General features: G+C 43.1%; 1 protein-coding gene across 5 annotated transcripts in view; it reads right to left on the bottom strand.

The window, feature by feature from the left end:
• Positions 1–18143, bottom strand: part of LOC137356506 (kinase D-interacting substrate of 220 kDa-like) — a 222811-nt gene that overhangs the window by 166728 nt on the left and 37940 nt on the right. For 4 of the 5 annotated variants that reach the window (XM_068022406.1, XM_068022395.1, XM_068022405.1 and 1 more), the window contains exons 2-5: positions 8881–9045; positions 1603–1715; positions 382–480; positions 174–272 (exon numbers count right to left, since the gene is read on the bottom strand). In XM_068022406.1, coding sequence (XP_067878507.1) covers positions 174–272; positions 382–480; positions 1603–1710 — 306 coding nt within the window. In that variant the 5' untranslated portion in view covers positions 1711–1715; positions 8881–9045. Of the gene's footprint in view, positions 1–173; positions 273–381; positions 481–1602; positions 1752–8880; positions 9046–18143 lie in introns of all 5 variants that reach the window. The other variant, XM_068022401.1, reaches the window with a different exon arrangement.

Here is an 18143-nt window from a genome sequence, read left to right as displayed (position 1 = left end):
GTTTATTAAGATAAATACTGCTTGCTTTGATTAAGTGTGACAAATTCAGTCTTTATTAACCCCAACTACGAAAAAGTTATCCTCTTCATTTAAACAGCCCAGAACAGCCATCTCACAGTCAACTCCAAAGATTGTTCTTCACAAAGGAACAACACTCTTTGCTTTAAACCCACCATATCTCTGTGTTCCAGGTTAGCATTGAAGTTTATCAGCCCGCTCACAATTTCTAAGTGTCCTTCCTTTGCAGCTGAAATAAGAGCTGTCCAGTTATCCTGCCAAGAAAAGAATCTCAAGTAAGAGCGATTTTTAAAATGTGGTTTTAAACAAAGCACAAACAATCTTATAGTTATTCAGTTATTAGAATTACAGTAAAATACTTACAGCATCTTCCAGGTTGCAGTTAGCTCCTCTCTTGAGCAATTCTTGTACAATCTCCAAATTCCCTTGCTCTGCTGCCAGCATTAATGGAGTCTGCCCACTCTGCAATGTAAAGTTCTTAATCAGTACCACAAAGATCCAACGTTCAAATTCAATACTGTCAAATTCATATACAGAGGATATTTAAGTATCTTATTAGAACAAACCCCTACCTTATATCCTTTAAGCATTTTACACTTAAGAGCATGTAGCAAAGCAAACTAATAGACTGATCAACTAACACGCCTCTCCAACAGGTTAAGATATTAAATGAAGATCAGCTGTCTCAACTTAAACTTATTTCTAAGCATGCCTGAACATGTTCTTTATTAAGAATGATTAATGTACTATTTGAAAATGCAAAATATTTTTAACAGACTGAAGTTGTAATGCCTCACTCTAAAAAAAAAACAGAACTTTGCCCAACATAACGCTAACTTTTGAGGGAGAAAAAGAGGGGTCATTATCCCAAAATTTTACTTAATTGCCAAGACTGTAAAGTTTGTTGCATTTGTTTACTTTAAGAGTGGTCAGTCAACAATGTGGGTGCGACAGACCTCAGGCTCCAGTCTGACAACAGCCTATAATTGTGGTCACACCCATATGACTAGATAAACAAATACACCAAGCTTTACACCACTAAGAAAACTGGAGAAAGACTCCTGCTCCCAATACTAAATACTTACTCAACGTTAAAGAAAATAGTAGAGTATTGAAACTTTGAATTTGGGTTGCCCGTTTATATTTACTCCACTAGAAGCCAATACAGCACACAGAGAACTAAGATCACAATGCTAATGTTTCAAAGAGAAGGGGGGAAAATAAATCAGAGAAAGACTTGCCCTATACAAGTCACACACACTTTCTACCAGCCAGTTACAGAACTGCACAGACAAAGTCTTTGAGGCAGTTCATTTGCCTATCCTCTTGGCTAGACTGTGTAGCACTGGGGAATTAAGCATTTCTAAACGCAATTTAATAGCTTCATTATCTTTCAGTTTTATTTCATTTGTAGTTGCATTGTGAATACAGTACCTTTACTTTTTAATTAAAAATGAAAAGTAAAGGTGCATGTAGCTACTTTAGTTAACAGAAACTTGCATTTTTAAGTATCTCCAGCATATTTCAGCACCATGAAATAAAAAAAATTGGGAAAAAACTCATTTAGTGTAAATTACTTCCTACCTCATTTCTTTCATCCACATCCTTGTACTTCTCCAGCAATGCCTTAAAGGCAGTGATATTCTCCTCTTCAACATAGGTTAACAAGCTATGGGACGTGACAGCGGCCATTTGTCCTGCAATCACACCATAAATGTAGCCTTCAACTATATCTGCAATATTAAACAAGTATTTGCACCACTTTCAAAATAATGGACAGAGGTGGTCAGGGATGTTAAATGCTAGAAAAATGGGACACATTTAATTTCAAACATTCAATATGAGCGTCCAGAGCTCCTACATTGGATAGAGTGCAGTTGCACGCAGAGTAGTTTTCTCTAGTTTCCCAACAATGCATTTTACCCAACTTCAAAAAAGTACTCACGCCAACACTATTCATTTTCTGAAATCGCCAATTTAGTATCACACTAAGGTCGATTTGAACTCAAATCCCAAGTGTCAGGACACTCCTCCATAGTGCTTAAACTCTTATAATGGCTTCTTCAATTTTCAAATGTATCTGCCATACCTCGCTGCAAATTAGTTGGCAGAGCATTTTCTGGGAAGCCACTAAATGCAGCTCTCTTGTTTTTTAGATATTGAACATATGCATGCAGCAGTATACAAGACGTGGGTGCATGAAATGTTACTTCATTTTGATGAACACCACAGTGAAACAGGATTAAACTGTACAATACAGACTTCACCCCACCATCTCCATGCATGAAGGGAATGATGCATGGAGAATGTTCCTTTTGAGGAGCAAAGGTCACCCTAAAACGCAAGTAGTCTTTTTTCATCATTAAGCATATATTACAACATGCATTTGATAGCTTCCTTCATGAGAAGGTCTCTGAGCACTTTAAGCGGTTAAGACATATAAACATAGAAAATAGGAGCAGGAGTAGGCCATTCGGCTCTTCGGACCTGCTCCACCATTCAAAAAAGATCATGGCTGATCATCTAATTTAGTCTCCTGTTCCCGCTTTCTCCCCATACCACTTTGGCATTAATATATCTATCGCCATCTTGAATATATTTAATGACTAGGCCTCCACTGCCTTCTGCAGCAGAGAGTTCCACAGATTCACCAACGAGTGAAGAAATTTCTCCTCATCTCGGTTCTAAATAGCATACCCCGTATCCAGAGACTGTGACCCCTGGTTCTGGACTCCCCAGCAATCAGGAACATCCTCCCTACAGCTAGCCTGTCTAGTCCTATTAGAATTTTGCAGGTTTCTATGAGATCCCCTCTTTTTTTTTATTCATTCATGGGATGTGGGCATCGCTGGCTAGGCCAGCATTTACTGCCCATCCCCAAGAGGTCACTTAAGAGTCAACCACATTGCTGTGGGTCCGGAGTCACATGTAGGCCAGACCAGGTAAGGACAGCAGATTTCCTTCCCTAAAGGACATTAGTGAACGAGATGGGTTTTTACAATTGACAATGGTTTCATGGCCATAATTAGACTAGCTTTTAATTCCATGTCTATTAATTGAATTCAAATTCCACCTTCTGCTGTGGTCGGATTTGAACCCATGCCCCCAGAGCAATACCATGGCTCTCTGGGTTACTAGTCCAGTGACAATACCTCCTCATTCTTCTAAACTCTAGTGAATATAGGCCGAGTCGACCCAATCTCTCCTCATACATCAATCTTGCTATCCCAGGAATCAGCCTAGTAAATCTTCTTTGCATTCCCTCCATGGAAAGAACATCCTTCCTCAGATAAGGAGACCAAAACTGCACACAATACTCCAGATGTGGTCTCACCAAGGCCCTGTATAACTGCAGTAAGACATCCTTGCTCCTGTACTCAAATCAGCTTGCAATGAAGGCCAACACACCATTCGCCTTCCTAACTGCTTGCTGCATCTGAATACTTGCTTTCAGCGACTGGTGTACAAGGACAGCCAGGTCTCGTTGCACCTCCTCCTTTCCCAATCTATCACCATTCAGTTAATAATTTGCCTTTCTGTTTTTACAACCAAAGTGGATAACCTCACATTTATCCACATTATACTGCATCTGCCATGCATTTGCCCACTCACCCAACTTGTCCAAATCACATTGGAGCCTCTTTGCAGCCTCCTCACAGCTCACATTCTCCCCCAGCTCTGTGTCGTCTGCAAACTTGGAAATGTTACATTTAGTTCCCTCACCCAAATCATTAATATATATTGTGAATAGCTAGGGCCCAAGCACTGATCACCGCAGTACCCCACTAGCCACAGCCTGCCACCTGGAAAAAGACCCGTTTATTCATACTTTCTGTTTCCTGTATGTCAACCAATTCTCAATCCATGCCAGTATATTACCCCCAATCCCATGTGCTTTAATTTTGCACACTAACCTCTTATGTGGGACCTTATCAAAAGCCTTCTGAAAATCCAAATACACCACATCCACTGGTTCTCCCTTATCTATTCGACTAGTTACGTCCTCAAAAAACTCCAGTTGATTTGTTAAGCATGATTTCCCTTTCGTAAACCCATGCTGACTTTGTCCAATCCTGTTTATGCTTTCCAGGTGTTCTGCTATCACATCCTTTATAATAGACTCTAGCATTTTCCCCACTAGTGATGTAAGGCTAACTGGTCTGCAACTCCCTGTTTTTTCTCTCCCTCTTCTTTTAAATAGTGGGGTTACATTCGCCACCCTCCAATCTGTAGGAACTGCTCCAGAGTCTATAAAATTTTGGAAGATGACCATCTATGCATCCACTATTTCCAGGGCCACTTCCTTTAATACTCTGGGATGTAGATTATCAGGCTCTGGGGATTTGTCAGTCTTTCACCCCATTAATATCCCAGCACTATTTTTAACTAATACTGATTTCCTTCAGTTCATCCCTCTCATTAGACCCGTGGTTCCCTAACATTTCTGAGAGGTTATTTGCGTCCTCCTTTGTGAGGACAGACCAAAGTACGTGTTTAATTGTTCTGCCATTTCTTTGTTCCCCATTATAGTTTCCCCCGTTTCTGGCTGTAAGGGACCTGCATTTGTGTTCACTAATCTTTTTCTCTTCACATATTTATAGAAGCTTTTACAGTCAGTTTTTATGTTCCCTGCAAGTTTACTCTCATACTCTATTTCCCCCGCTTAATCAACCTCTTTGTCCTCCTTTGCTGAATTCTAAACTGCTCTCAATCCTCAGACTTGCTGCTTTTTCTGGAAATTTTATATGCCTCCTCTTTGGATCTAATATCATACCTAATTTCTTTTGTAAGCCATGGATGAGCCACCTTTCCGGTTTTATTTTTATGCCAGACAGGAATGAATAATTGTTGTAATTCATGCACACGTTCTTTAAATATTATGCAATGCCCATCTACCATCAACCCTTTTAGTAAAGTTCCCCAATCTACCATAACCAAATTGTGCCTCATACCTTCGTAGTTTCCTTTATTTAGATTTAGGACCCTAGTTTCGGATTCAACTACTTCACTCTCCATTTTAATGAAGAATTCTTTCATGTTATGGTCGCTCCTCCTCAAGGGACCCCGCACAAGACTGTTAATTAATCCTTCCACATTGCACAATACCCAGTCTAGGATAGTCTGTTCTTTAGTTGGTTCCTCAACGTATTGGTCTAAAAAACCATCACGTACACACTTCAGGAAATCCTCCTCCACAGTATTATTGCTAATTTGGTTTGACCAATCTTTATGTAGATTAAAGTCACCCATGATTACAGTTGTACCCTTATTGCAAGCATCTCTAATTTCCTGTTAAATGCCATCCCTTACATCTCCACTATTGTTTGGGGGCCTCCACCAACATTATCTGCCTCTTGACGTTTCTGAGCTCCACCCATACAGATTCCACATCACGACTTTCTGAGCCAATATTCTTCCTCACTATTGCATTGATTTCCTCCTTTACTAACAACGCTACCCCACCTCATAGAAACATAGAAAATAGGAGTAGGAGTAGGCCATTTGGCCCTATGAGCCTGCTCCGCCATTCATTATGATCATGGCTAATCATCCAACTCAGTAGCCTGTTCCGGCTTTCGCCCCATACCCTTTGATCCCTTTAGACCCAAGAGCTATATCTAACTCCTTTTTGAAAACATTCAATGTTTTGGCCTCAACTGCTTTCTGTGGTAGCGAATTCCACAGGCTCACCAGTCTCTGGGTGAAGAAATTTCTCCTCATCTCAGTCCTGAAAGGTGTACCCCACATCCTTAGATTATGACCACTGGTTCTGGAGTCCCCCACCATCGGGAACATCCTTCCTGCATCTAGCCTGTCAAGTCCTGTTAGAATTTTATAGGTTTCTATGAGATCCCCCCTCACTCTTCTGAACTCCAGCCAATATAATCCTAACCGACTCAATCTCTCCTCATACGTCAGTCCCGCCATCCCAGGAATCAGTCTGGTAAACCTTCGCTGCACTCCCTCTATAGTAAGAACATCCTTCCTCAGATAAGGAGGCCAAAACTGCATACAATATTCCAGGTGCGGCCTCACCAAGGCCCTGTATAATTGCAGCAAGACATCCCTGCTTCTGTACTCGAATCCTCTCGTTATGGAAGTCAACATACCATTTGCCTTTTTTACCGCCTGTTGCGCCTACATGCTTACCTTCAGTGACTGATGTACAAGAACACCCAGGTCTCGCTGCATATTCCCCCCTCTCAGTTTATAGCCATTCAGATAATAATCTGCCATCCTGTTTTTGCTACCAAAGTTGATAACCTCACATTTATCCACATTATACTGCATCTGCCATGCATTAGCCCACTCACTCAACTTGTCCAAATCACCCTGAAGCCTCTCTGCTTCCTCCTCACAACTTACCCTCCCACCCAGTTTTGTGTCATCTGCAAATTTGGAGATATTACATTTAGTTCCCTCATCTAAATCACTAATGAATATTGTGTATAGCTGGGGTCCTGGCACCGATCCCTGCAGTATCCACTAGTCACTGCCTCCTTTCCCTTTTTGCCTGTCCTTCCTAAATATTGAATGCCCCTGGATGTTCAGTTCCCATCCTTGGTGACCCTGCAGCCATGTCTCCGTAACTATATCATAACTGCAACTATATCATAACTGTTTATATCTATCTGCGTTGTTAATTCATCTACCTTATTGTGAATGCTCTGCGCATTAAGACACAATGCCTTTAGACTTGTCTTTTTAACATGGTTTGTCATCTTGGCTTTATTTTGCACTATGGCCCCATTTGTTTTTCGCCCTTGTTTTCTATGCCTTCCACTTTTGCTTCTTACCTTTCTGTCTTTCATTCTATCCTGATTTCCCCTACCTCTGTCTCCCTGCTCAGATTCCCATCCCCCTGCCATTCTAGTTTAAACCCTCCCCAACAGCACTAGCAAACACCACCCGCTCTCCCCGCCACCCCCACCCCCCCAGAGGAAATTGGTCCCGGTCCTGCCCAGATGTAACCCGTCCAGCTTGTACTGGTCCCACCTTCTCCAGAACATGTCCCAATGTCCCAGGAATCTGAATCCCTCCCCCTTACACCATTTCACCAGCCACATATTGATCTGATGTATCCTGCTATTTCTGCTCTTGCTAGCACATGGCACCGGTAGTAATCCAGAGAGTACTACCTTTGAGGTCCTACTTTTTAATTTACGTCCTAACTCCCTATATTCAGCTTGTAGGACCTCATCTTTTTTCTTTTACCCATGTCGTTGGTACCAATATGCACCACAACTGGTTGCTCGCCCTCCCCCCCCCCCTCAGAATGCCCTGCAGCCACTCCATGACATCCTTGACCCTCGCACAAGGGAGGCAACATACCATCCTGGAGTCTCTTCTGTGGCTGCAGAAATGCCTGTCTGTTCCCCTTACAATTGAATCCCCTATCACTATAGCCCTGCCACTCTTCTTCCTACCCTCCTGTGCAGCAGAGCCACCCATGGTGCCATGAACTTAGCTCTTGCTGCTTCTGCTTTCCCCTGAGCCATCTCCCCCAACAGTATCCAAAGCAGTATATCTGTTAAAGAGGGGGATGGCCACAGGGGATTCCTGCACAACCTGCCTTCCTCTACTCTGCCTGGTGGTCACCCATTCCCTTTCTGCCTTTGCAGCATTTGCCTGCGGTGACACCACCTCGCTAAATGTGCTATCCACGATGCTCTCAGCATCGCGGATGCTCCACAGTGAATCCACCCGCAGCTCCAGCTCCGTAATGCGGGTAGCCAGTAGCTGCAGATGGCTACGCTTCCTGCACACATGGTCGTCAGGGACACTGGAAGCGTCCCTGATTTCCCACATAGCGCAGGAGGAGCATATCACGGGTGCGAGCTCTCCTGCCATGACTTACCTTTAGATTAATTAGTTACTCCCTTTAATTAAAAAAATACTAATTACGCTAGGGGCCTTGTTCTACTCCAAACACTACCCACTACAATCTAATGTCCCTACCTTTACTTTTGAAGCTAATGGACTGCAGTAGTATAAATAGCAGAAAAATCAGAAAAACTCACCAAAACCTACGTAGCAATCAGCTGCTTCCCTGTGCCCTGCTTCCCCAGTCAGTAAAACCCCTCACACTCACAGCCTCACTGTGTCCAAACAGCAGTATTCTAATAAGTCATTGTTAATAAATTACACTAATTAAAACAAAAGCATAGTAGTACTAACCTTATCACTTACGAGGTAGCTATTTGAGACACTTGACAGGACAAAGGCAAAATTAGAGAGAAGACCCAAAAGCATAGACAAAGATGATAAGGATAGGTTGCAAGGCCAAGTGGTTGAACAGAACAGGGAAGAGTCACCAAAGGAAGGGAAGCTCTTATGGGGGCAGTAATACAGCAGCGGATGAGCACTGAGATTAACTGATCTTGTCCAGCTTTTTATTTTGCACCCCCTGAAAATGAGGAAAGGGACCGTGAAATCAATGAGGTGGGGGTCGGGGGCGGAGAAGGCGGCGGGTGTGAAAAGGAGGAGAGGGAGAGAGAATTAAAAAATCAATTGTTTGGCAAGAACTGTTGTAATGAGCGTGAAGGACTCTTTGAATGAGAACTCAAGATAAACAAGTTTTTGAAAGGTAGTGGCATCAAGACAAAAGTTACAGAAATTGATTCTGAGGGTAATGGGGGCTAATGTAGCATAGGAGAGGTGTAACGCACCAGCGTGGAAAGTGCTGGAGGTGGAAAAGTGCAATCACAGATACAGACTAGATGGGAGATAGTAAAGGACAGCTCAGGGTTAAACATAATGCTATGATGGAGTGATATTCACCAGGTCGAGCCTAAATAAATAAATAAGCGCATAAATAAGTGTGCGTGTGTACATATCTCAATTCCGGTAAATGTCACTTACTTCCTGTAACACCTTCGCCTATTTTGGTCACATAAAGAATTCCTCTTACGCAGTTTCAATCTACTTTAACTTATCTCTGATGGGCTGATTCTTCCAAAGTGGCAGACCCTTAGCCTGGTCCTCTCAATTGCAGCTCCAAGCTTTCCACTTGATGCAGCTCTGGGGCTAAGGAAAAAAAATGAAATACGATAAATAGAGTATGTGATAGAAACAAAACATTTCTATTTATGCTTTAACATGCGAATGGTTGGTTTATGTAATTTGGCAATTGGTACATATGCTGCTACAGGTCATCTCCTGTCAGAGAAATCATATCCCACCTTAGTTCGGTCAGCCTATCTGAGATAGGGGAGTGAGGGAGGGGTCAGGTCATTTAATTCAAATACAAACATCTTTTGGAATTTGTTCAAATATGTGCTCGACTGTTCTTTTTTGAATTGAATTTAGTTAAATTCACTTGGCCAACCTCACTTTTTATTTTGAAGATATTTTAATTCTGTCTCTTTCAAATCTGTTTGCAGCCTTCAAAAAAGATAATCAAGCCAGATACCATCCATAAATGGAAAGAGGAAAAGAACCACTGTGCAATATTACATGTATATAGTTTAGCAGAGATGCACTTCATAGGAGTGTTAAGCAAAATTTGACACCAAGCCACATAAGACGATATTAGGACAGATGGCCAAAACCTTGGTCGCAGGTAGGTTTTAAGGAGTGTCTTAAAGAATGAAAGAAAGGCAGAGAGAGAGAGGGAGGGAATTCCAGAGCTTAGGGCCCAAGCAGCTGAAGGCACGGCCACCAGTGGTGAAGCAATTATAATCGGGGATGCTCAAGAGGCCAGAACTGGAGGACTGCAGAAATCTGAGGGTTGCGGAGTTGGAGATTACACAGATAGGGAGGGGCAAGGCCATGAAGGCCTTTGAAAACAAGGATAGGAATTTTAAAATTGAAGCATTGCTTAACCCGGAGCTAATATGGATTAATGTGCACAGGGCTGATGGGTGAACAGGACTTGGTGCAAGTGAAGACATGGGCAGCAGAGTTTTCAGAGGGTAGAATATAGGAGGCAATCAGGAGTACACTGAAATAGTCAAGTCTAGAGGCAACAAAGGCATGGATGAGAGTTTCAGCGGTAGATGAGCTAAGGCAGGGTGGAATCAGGGAAGGTTGGAGGTGGAAATAGGCACCTAGGCACAGATACGTGGCTGGAAGCTTATGAAAGCTGGACTTCGTGGTATGATTATGTTTTTAAAAACTGATATATATAATGAAGTGCAAGGAGGATTCAGAGGAGACAAGTGACCTCACACCAAATGTGCACAGAAACAAGTTCTTGAACACAAGAAACCAGATCATAGACCCTTTTGAGAGCAGAGTGCCGGGTTGTAACATCTGAAGGACAATGGGTTTCATTCTCCCAGACTCTCAATTGTAAACAGAGAGCCAGGGGCTCTAAAAATGCAAAAGTGAGTTGCAATTGCTAACTCCTGGAAACAAAGCAAAACCACCTGTGCCTTCCTATGGCCAGATTTATGGACTCAATTGTAAAAGGAAAGGACTATTGACTTTTGATTCTGGATAAATTCAACAGGCTTTCCTTGGTCTGAAGGAAGACAGAAAGAAAGAGGAGCCGCACAACAGGGAGGAGGAAAGCAGGGAAGAAACAGGATATCATGTAACTTTGATAAAGGCCTTTTCAGTACTGTGGCAGGGCAGACACCTGATTGGGTAATTCAAACGTGGAGTTCCAGTAAACATGGGCAGATTTTGGAAGTGACAACATGCTCATGAACCTGAGAGAAAGGAGACATTGGAGCTGGGGCGGTAGTTTGCTAGGACTGTGGAGCAAAGGTTGGTTTTTTGAGGGGGTGATGACTGCAGAAAGGGGGACAGTACTTGGACAGAGAACACAGTTAACATCAGCTAACATGGAGACCAGGAAGAGAAGTTAAGCGGTCAGCAGTTAAATGGGAAGAGTCGAGGGAGCAGGTGATGGGTCCCATGGTCAACATGAGCTCAGAGGAGACATGAGGGGAGATAGGAGAGAAACTAGAGGAAGATGTAGTTTCAGGGTTAGGGCAGGAAGAATTTTCAAGGATGTGTGGCCTGACGGACTAGTGGAACGAAAGGAAGCAGCTGATGAGATGGGCTTAATCTTAGTGAAAAGAAGTCCATAAGCTCCTCACACCTATACACCTATTGTTGAAGGTGAGGGTATAGGACACAAAGACACCATGCAAGAAGTTGGCTAAGCTTAAATATAGTTAAATAATGTGCACTGTTACTGCCAATATTCATTTATTCTTTTACTGTTTATTAAATATATGTCTGTTCAAGTATAAATTATGGGCTTATTCTACCACCTTCTGGCTATAAGGAGAATCACATGGAAGCATGCGATTAAACCAGCGATAAGACCCGAAGAGGGCTGTCTGTATTTCATGGCAACACCATAAATTCACCTTGACATCTGGCCAAACTAATATACTCAGATATAGGCAGCGAGGGTTCACTTAAAAGAAACAGAAAAACCAAGAAAGCCTCGCGTGAAAACAAGTGAAGAAACCTCAAAAGTAGGTTATATACATAATCCTTGTGGCAATTTCAGTAAATAAATTGTCAATAGGAAGCCAACCAATAAATAATTAAGCCTTCGAATGTTTTGAATGCCACTTATTGGTGACTTACTACTAGAACATTCCAACAATATTTGAATTTTACATTACTGAAAATTTCAAGGACTGTAATAGCAAATGAAATTTTAAGCATTTAAATACACCAGAGATGGTCATTTTAGTTTAAATGGAAGTGCAGTAGAGAATGGATTCTCCGCAAAATCTGACCAGGTGAATGGTTACCTCACCAAAGCAGACCAATCCTCAATCACATCTCATTGAAATTTCTCCCAATTAAATAACATCCATGCTGAATGGAAACTTGAAATAAAAACAGAAAGTGCTGGAAATACTCAATAGGTCTAGCAGCATCTGTGGAGACAGAAACAATTAGCATTTCAAGTTTGTGACTTTTCATCAGAACCAGACCTGCTGGGTATTTCCAGCACTTCGTTTTTATTTCAGATTTCCAGCATCCACAGCATTTTGCTTTTATTCTACATAGAAACAGGATGTATGAATCTGTTCCCTGGAGCAGTACTCAAGTACAAAGTCTTCTCATCCAAAGACACCACCACCAGATGACATTTTTTTTTTTTTAACAATCTGGTGCAATTAATTCTCAAACTCATTTTCTGTACATAACTAAATAACCATTCTATGAATAGCATGCATTTTGAATTTTACTTTGTTTCTAGTGACTACAGTAGTAGCACATCAAGCAAGAGGGACAAACGTAAGATTACACAAATAGGTAAATTAAAACATTTTCACAAATGGTTACTAGAACATGGAAAACTTTACCACAAGTTATCAAGGCAAAGACCAGAACATAATTTTAAAAAGGGAACTATTCAAATATCCTTTGAAAAGGATCATGTTACGATCAGGTGAGGATGTGTCCCAAGGCTCCCCTCTTGTCCTTCTTATTTGACTGCAACGGGGTTTATTCCTTTTTTTTTTTAAGAACAGTGGATGTGCTTATCACTTCAATAAGTGTTGTACCTTTTATCTTTGTTGTGATCGTAAAAGAACCTATCAGACAGGTTTTCTTAAGTTTAAACAAGAAAGAGGTGAGTTATTATACTTAACAATCTAAGACCGATCTAAAAAGAAATTATGCAACACATTCACGCACACACACAAATAGATTACAGAGTGACGAGGGGTAGATTTGTGGTTAGATTCGAGTCCAGGACAAATAAAAATTAATCCACAGTCCGTGGGGTTGGATGATTTCATTGTCTTCCGGATGAAGTTGTGTTCTTGAAGTCTCTGGCTGGTAAATGTGCAGTTTGTAGCTGGCCCACCTGGTTCAGGCTATTCTTGTAGGCAGAATTGTAGGTGGCTTTCTTCCACTGGTGTCTTTGGCTTGGGGATATGAGGACAGTGTGGGAAAAAGGCATTGAAGTGGATGATCAGCCATGATCGTATTAAATAGCGGAGCAGGCTTGATGGGCCGAATGGCCTACTCCTGCGCCTATGTTCCTATGATCCAGCAAAAAGCAGCTAGACTTCTCACGCCTCCACCAGGCCTGCTGGAGACAGAGATCTTCTGGTTTCTGCCCAGAATCAGTCACTGACTTGTCTGCTTTGTCCAAGGGAAAACTCCCAGCTTTCACAGAGATGGACAGATGGTCACATGATTGCTTCAGCGTATTGTCTGGAACCTGCTAATGAGATTCAAGTTTAGGAATTTAGGCCTTTAGGATGTTAACGTTTACAACTGGAAGGGTTGGCCCTTTCAAGCTTAATATGCCACGATAGTTTTGAATGTCCTGCAAATGAACGCAATCTCCTGTAGTTCACTCAATAGAACAAGCCATTATCTTGGGAACAGGTTCATCAGACATGTGTCTCCTCTTTGAGGCCTTGGAATGTGTACGGTGTTCAAATGCAAACTGCAGTACCCATCCTGGCTGCCAGCTTTTGTCTAAAACAAAAGTTAACTGCAGAATTCCAGCTCCTTCTGTTTCATTAAAAGTTTAATAGATTTCCAGTCGATGAATTTAAAAAATCCCCATTAGGCATAGCAAGTTTTCTTGACACTTCCACACACGGGAAAGAAATGTGACCATGGGAACATTTCCTTACAAAGTTGCAGATCAAAAAATCAGATTCATTCTCAAAAATTCACTTTTCAAGGTCACACATTAATCTTAGAATTGCTGCAGCTGGCATGGTCTGCAACAGCTCCTCTAGTCTAATTTTTGTCTGGGATGGTTCTGTATTGGGTTATTAGTTGTCAAATGAGATTAAAGTTTCTCTAGACTCAATTGGTGCTGCCCTGGGAATGGGCATCTCATTAAACATGCGGCTGTGGTGAAACACGGGGTATGCAGATTTATTTTACTGCTCGTGGTGAGTATGTACAAGCTTTAGCCCTTCAATTGCTATTTCTGCAACATGTGACTGTAACCATTCAGGTTCCAGCACCTTGATAATTTTCCTCTCTATAGTGACAGTGGGTAATTAATTGTTTTTTTCGGTAAAAGCAAAATACTGCTGATGCTGGAAATCTGAAATAAAAACAAAGTACTGGAAATACTCAACAGGTCAGGCAGCATCTGTGGAGAGAGAAGCAGAGTTAATGTTTCAGGTCTGTGACCTTTCAACTGTTCTGATGGAAGGTCACAGACCTAGAAACATAGAAAATAGGAGCAGGAGTTGGCCATTTGGCCCTTCGAGCCGGCTCCGCCATTCATTATGATCATGGCTGATCATCCAACTCAGTAGCCTGTTCCGCTTTCGCCCCATACCCTTTGATCCCTTTAGACCCAAGAGCTATATCTAACTCCTTCTTGAAAACATTCAATGTTTTGGCCTCAACTGCTTTTTGTGGTAGTGAATTCCACAGGCTCGCCACTCTCTGGGTGAAGAAATTTCTCCTCATCTCAATCCTGAAAGGTTTGCCCCGTATCCTTAGACTATGACCCCTGGTTCTGGACTCCCCCTCCATCGGGAACATCCTTCCTGCATCTACCCTGTCAAGTCCTGTTAGAATTTTATAGGTTTCTATGAGATCCCCCCTCACTCTTCTGAACTCCAGCCAATATAATCCTAACCGACTCAATCTCTCCTCACACGTCAGTCCCGCCATCCCAGGAATCAGTCCGGCAAAACGTTCGCTGCACTCCCTCTATAGCAAGAACATCCTTCCTCAGATAAGGAGACCAAAACTGCACACAATATTCCATGTGTGGCCTCACCAAGGCCCTGTATAATTGCAGCAAGGCATCCCTGCTTCTGTACTCGAATCCTCTCGGTATGAAGGCCAACATACCATTTGCCTTTTTTACCGCCTGTTGCACCTGCATGCTTACCTTCAGCGACTGGTGTACGAGAACACCCAGGTCTCGCTGCATCATCCCCTCTCTCAGTTTATAGCCATTCAGATAATAATCTGCCTTCCTGTTTTTGCTACCAAAGAGGATAACCTCACATTTATCCTCATTATACTGCATCTGCCATGCATTAGCTCACTCACTCAACTTGTCCAAATCACCCTGAAGCCTCGCTGCATCCTCCTCACAACTCACCCTCCCACCTAGTTTTGTGTCATCTGCAAATTTGGAGATACTACATTTAGTTCCCTCATTTAAATCGTTAATGTATATTGTGAATAACTGGGATGCTAGCACCGATTCCTGCGGTACCCCACTAGTCACTGCCTGCCATTCGGAAAAAGACCCATTTATCCCTACTCTGTTTCCTGTCCGCCAACCAATTTTCTGTCCATCGCAATACACTACCCCCAATCCCATGCGCTTTAATTTTACATGCTAATCTCTTATGTGAAACCTGAAACGTTAACTCTGCTCCTCTCTCCACAAATTGTTTCTTTTAAGCCCCTGTGAGGTGTCTGAGATTGCCTCCAGGCCTTTGCTCTTGCTGAGTTCTGAATTGAAATTGTTTGGTTTGATTAGCTTTGGATTTGGGAGCTTTGGGTTCTTCAGTGGGTAGCTCCACACTGACCTCATATTTAGTTTTCGGGTGAGTTACACAAGTGCTGTTTACTTTTAAGGCTTTCTCCCTTCCCTTCTCCCTTTACTGTGGAGAGGGTTTTTTTTCCCCAATCCGCCCTATGTCCTCTGGGACAATACTGGTTGCGGGTGTCTGTCCAACTCTCACTGCACTCCCCTGCGGCACTTGAACAAGGTGATGCATCTCCCTCACTGTTGCTTTGCCTTTTTGGGAACTTCCCTTGTCCATGCAGATTTCTGTAAATGTTGTTTGCAGTCTTGCTGGGGCTTCTCTTTGTCTGCCTTTAAATAGGGAAGTGTGGGGTCAAACTTGGCTAACATTTCAAGGTTGGCTACCTGGACAGCAGGGGGTTCAATTGTGGAATCCTCCAGGCCCTCCTCTAACATGTGCTCACTGTCCTTTTTGTCCCCTTCCTTCCTGACTGTCTGACAGAGCTGTGCTTGTCTATCGCCCTTCCTGACTGTGATATTGTTTTAACTTGTTAATGTGGCACAGCCTCAGTTTTTCCTTCAGTCTGGGGTGTCAAATAATTTACTTGGCCAATCATTTTGCCACTAAGTATGGGCCACTGTATCAGGCTTTCAGGGGTTCACCCTGAATTGGGAGTAGTACCAACATGGTCTCCGGCCCGAAATGTTCTGGCCTTGGCATGTCTGTCTGTCTGCCTTTTCATAGCTGTCTGGGAGGTTTTTATTTTTTAGGTGCTCGAGCCAATGCACAGGCTTACACGAGCCGCTCCCGGAACGTGGAAATGTAGTCTAACATAGAAGGCTCATCCCTGGTTCGCAAAAACCTCTCCTTGATTAGTTTAAGTAGACCTCTCCCCTCACGCCCATAAACTAATTCAAAGGAACTGAAGCCAGGCTAGCCCCGAGTGGCAAACAGAAGAAATCCCAGCCCTTTGTCCCAGGCATGGGGGTACCCATAGAAGTATGCCCTGACCATTGTCTTTAGGGTCTGGTGGTACCATTCCAAAGCCCATTGTGACGGTGGGTGGTAGGCTGAGGACTTTAACTGGGTTATGCCCAGATTATGCATGACTTTTTGAAAGATCCCACACATGAAGTTCATGCCCTGATCCGACTGCATCTCAGCAGGCAGCCCATATCGGGTAATGAATTGGTTTAGCCCCTCCACCACTACCTTGGCAGAGATAGTCCTTAGGGTAATGGCCTCTGGGAATCGGGTAGCCACATCCATAATGGTGAGAAGATACTGGTAGCTCCCTTTTTATTCAGCAGGGCTCCCACACAATCCACTAGCACTCTGCTGAAGTGTTCCCAAAAACCTATACGGGAATTAGGGGTGCAGGTTTCATTGCAGGTTGGGGCATCCCTACAACTTGGCACATGTGGCAAGATTTACAGAACTCCACCGCATCTTTGTGGAGTTTTGGCCAGTCAAAATGCTGTTCTTATGCTGGCTTGGGTTTTTCATACACTGACATGTCTAGCCATTGGAATTTCATGGGCTATTCTTAGTATTTTCTTACAGTACCTCAGTGGTACCACTATCTAGTGAACCACTGTCCACTCTTGGTCCGCAGGTCTGTGAGGAGGTCTCCACTTCCTCACCAGCACCTCATTCTTTAAATAGTCGCACTCTGGGCCTCCCTCTGCTTCAGCTTAGGTTTGGGCAGTCTGTGCTAACTTTTTAAATATTGGGTCGGCTTGCTGAGCCTCAACCAAGGAAGTTCTGTTGAACCAATCCTTTGGGTCCGCCAACTTTCCAAAAAAGGTTGCAGATAACCGGACAGGAGGGTCATCTGTCTGTAGTGCCAGTTCAGCTTCCTCTGACAGAGCTTGTTTGGCCATGGACCGAGTCACCACACAGCCAGGGAAAATGCTGGGGACTTTCTCCTACAACTGCGGTTTCCCTGACCTCTTTCGGTTTCTCCAAAACCACTGGGGAAGCTACCACCTTTGCCCCCTCCAGATCATTGCCCAGGAGCAGGTCGACCCCATCCACCAATAGACTAGGGACAATCCCCACGATTACCGGTCCCAAAACAAAGTCACACTCCAGGTGCATCCAATATAAAGGTATGGGCATATACTGCCCTCCGATACCATTCACGAACACCCTAACATTCAATGCACTCTCTGGGGGAAAGGTCATGCCCCTTGTGTCCAGCTTTCCCTTCTCACCCATAGCTCCTATTGTCCTCCCACCATTTATCCTTTTTGGGTTTTTGGGGTGATTAGGGAAGGGTTTCCCTTGGTCTAAGGGCTAGTGTACAAACACAAATTCATCAGCCAGGATTGCAGCCTGCCTGGCTCTTGCAGCCTTTTGTTCCTCTAAGTGGGTTTTAATGGCAAGGGGGGAGCAAGTTTTTGAACTGCTTGAGAAGGATCACCTCTGATGTTTTCATAGGTGGGCTGTATCTTGAGTGCCTGTATCCACTGGTCAAAAGCAAGCTGCTATACTCTTTCAAAATCGGAAGGTTCGGAATTTTTGGCGGTACACCTCCAGTACTAGCTCATATGCGCCCGGGATAGCATTTTTAGTCATCTCATAATCTGATGAACTTTCATCTGGCAACAGTGAATAAAACTCATGGGCTTTTCCTGTTAGGTTGCTTTGCAATAACAGAGTCCAGCTGTCTGACGACCATTTCAACAGTCCTGCAAGTTTTTCAAAAGAGATGAAAAATGCTTCTACATC

The sequence above is a fragment of the Heterodontus francisci genome, chromosome 3, assembly GCF_036365525.1.
Source record: "Heterodontus francisci isolate sHetFra1 chromosome 3, sHetFra1.hap1, whole genome shotgun sequence".
In the NCBI taxonomy this organism is placed as follows: Eukaryota; Metazoa; Chordata; class Chondrichthyes; order Heterodontiformes; family Heterodontidae; genus Heterodontus; species Heterodontus francisci.
This window is presented reverse-complemented; position numbering and strand designations above follow the sequence as displayed.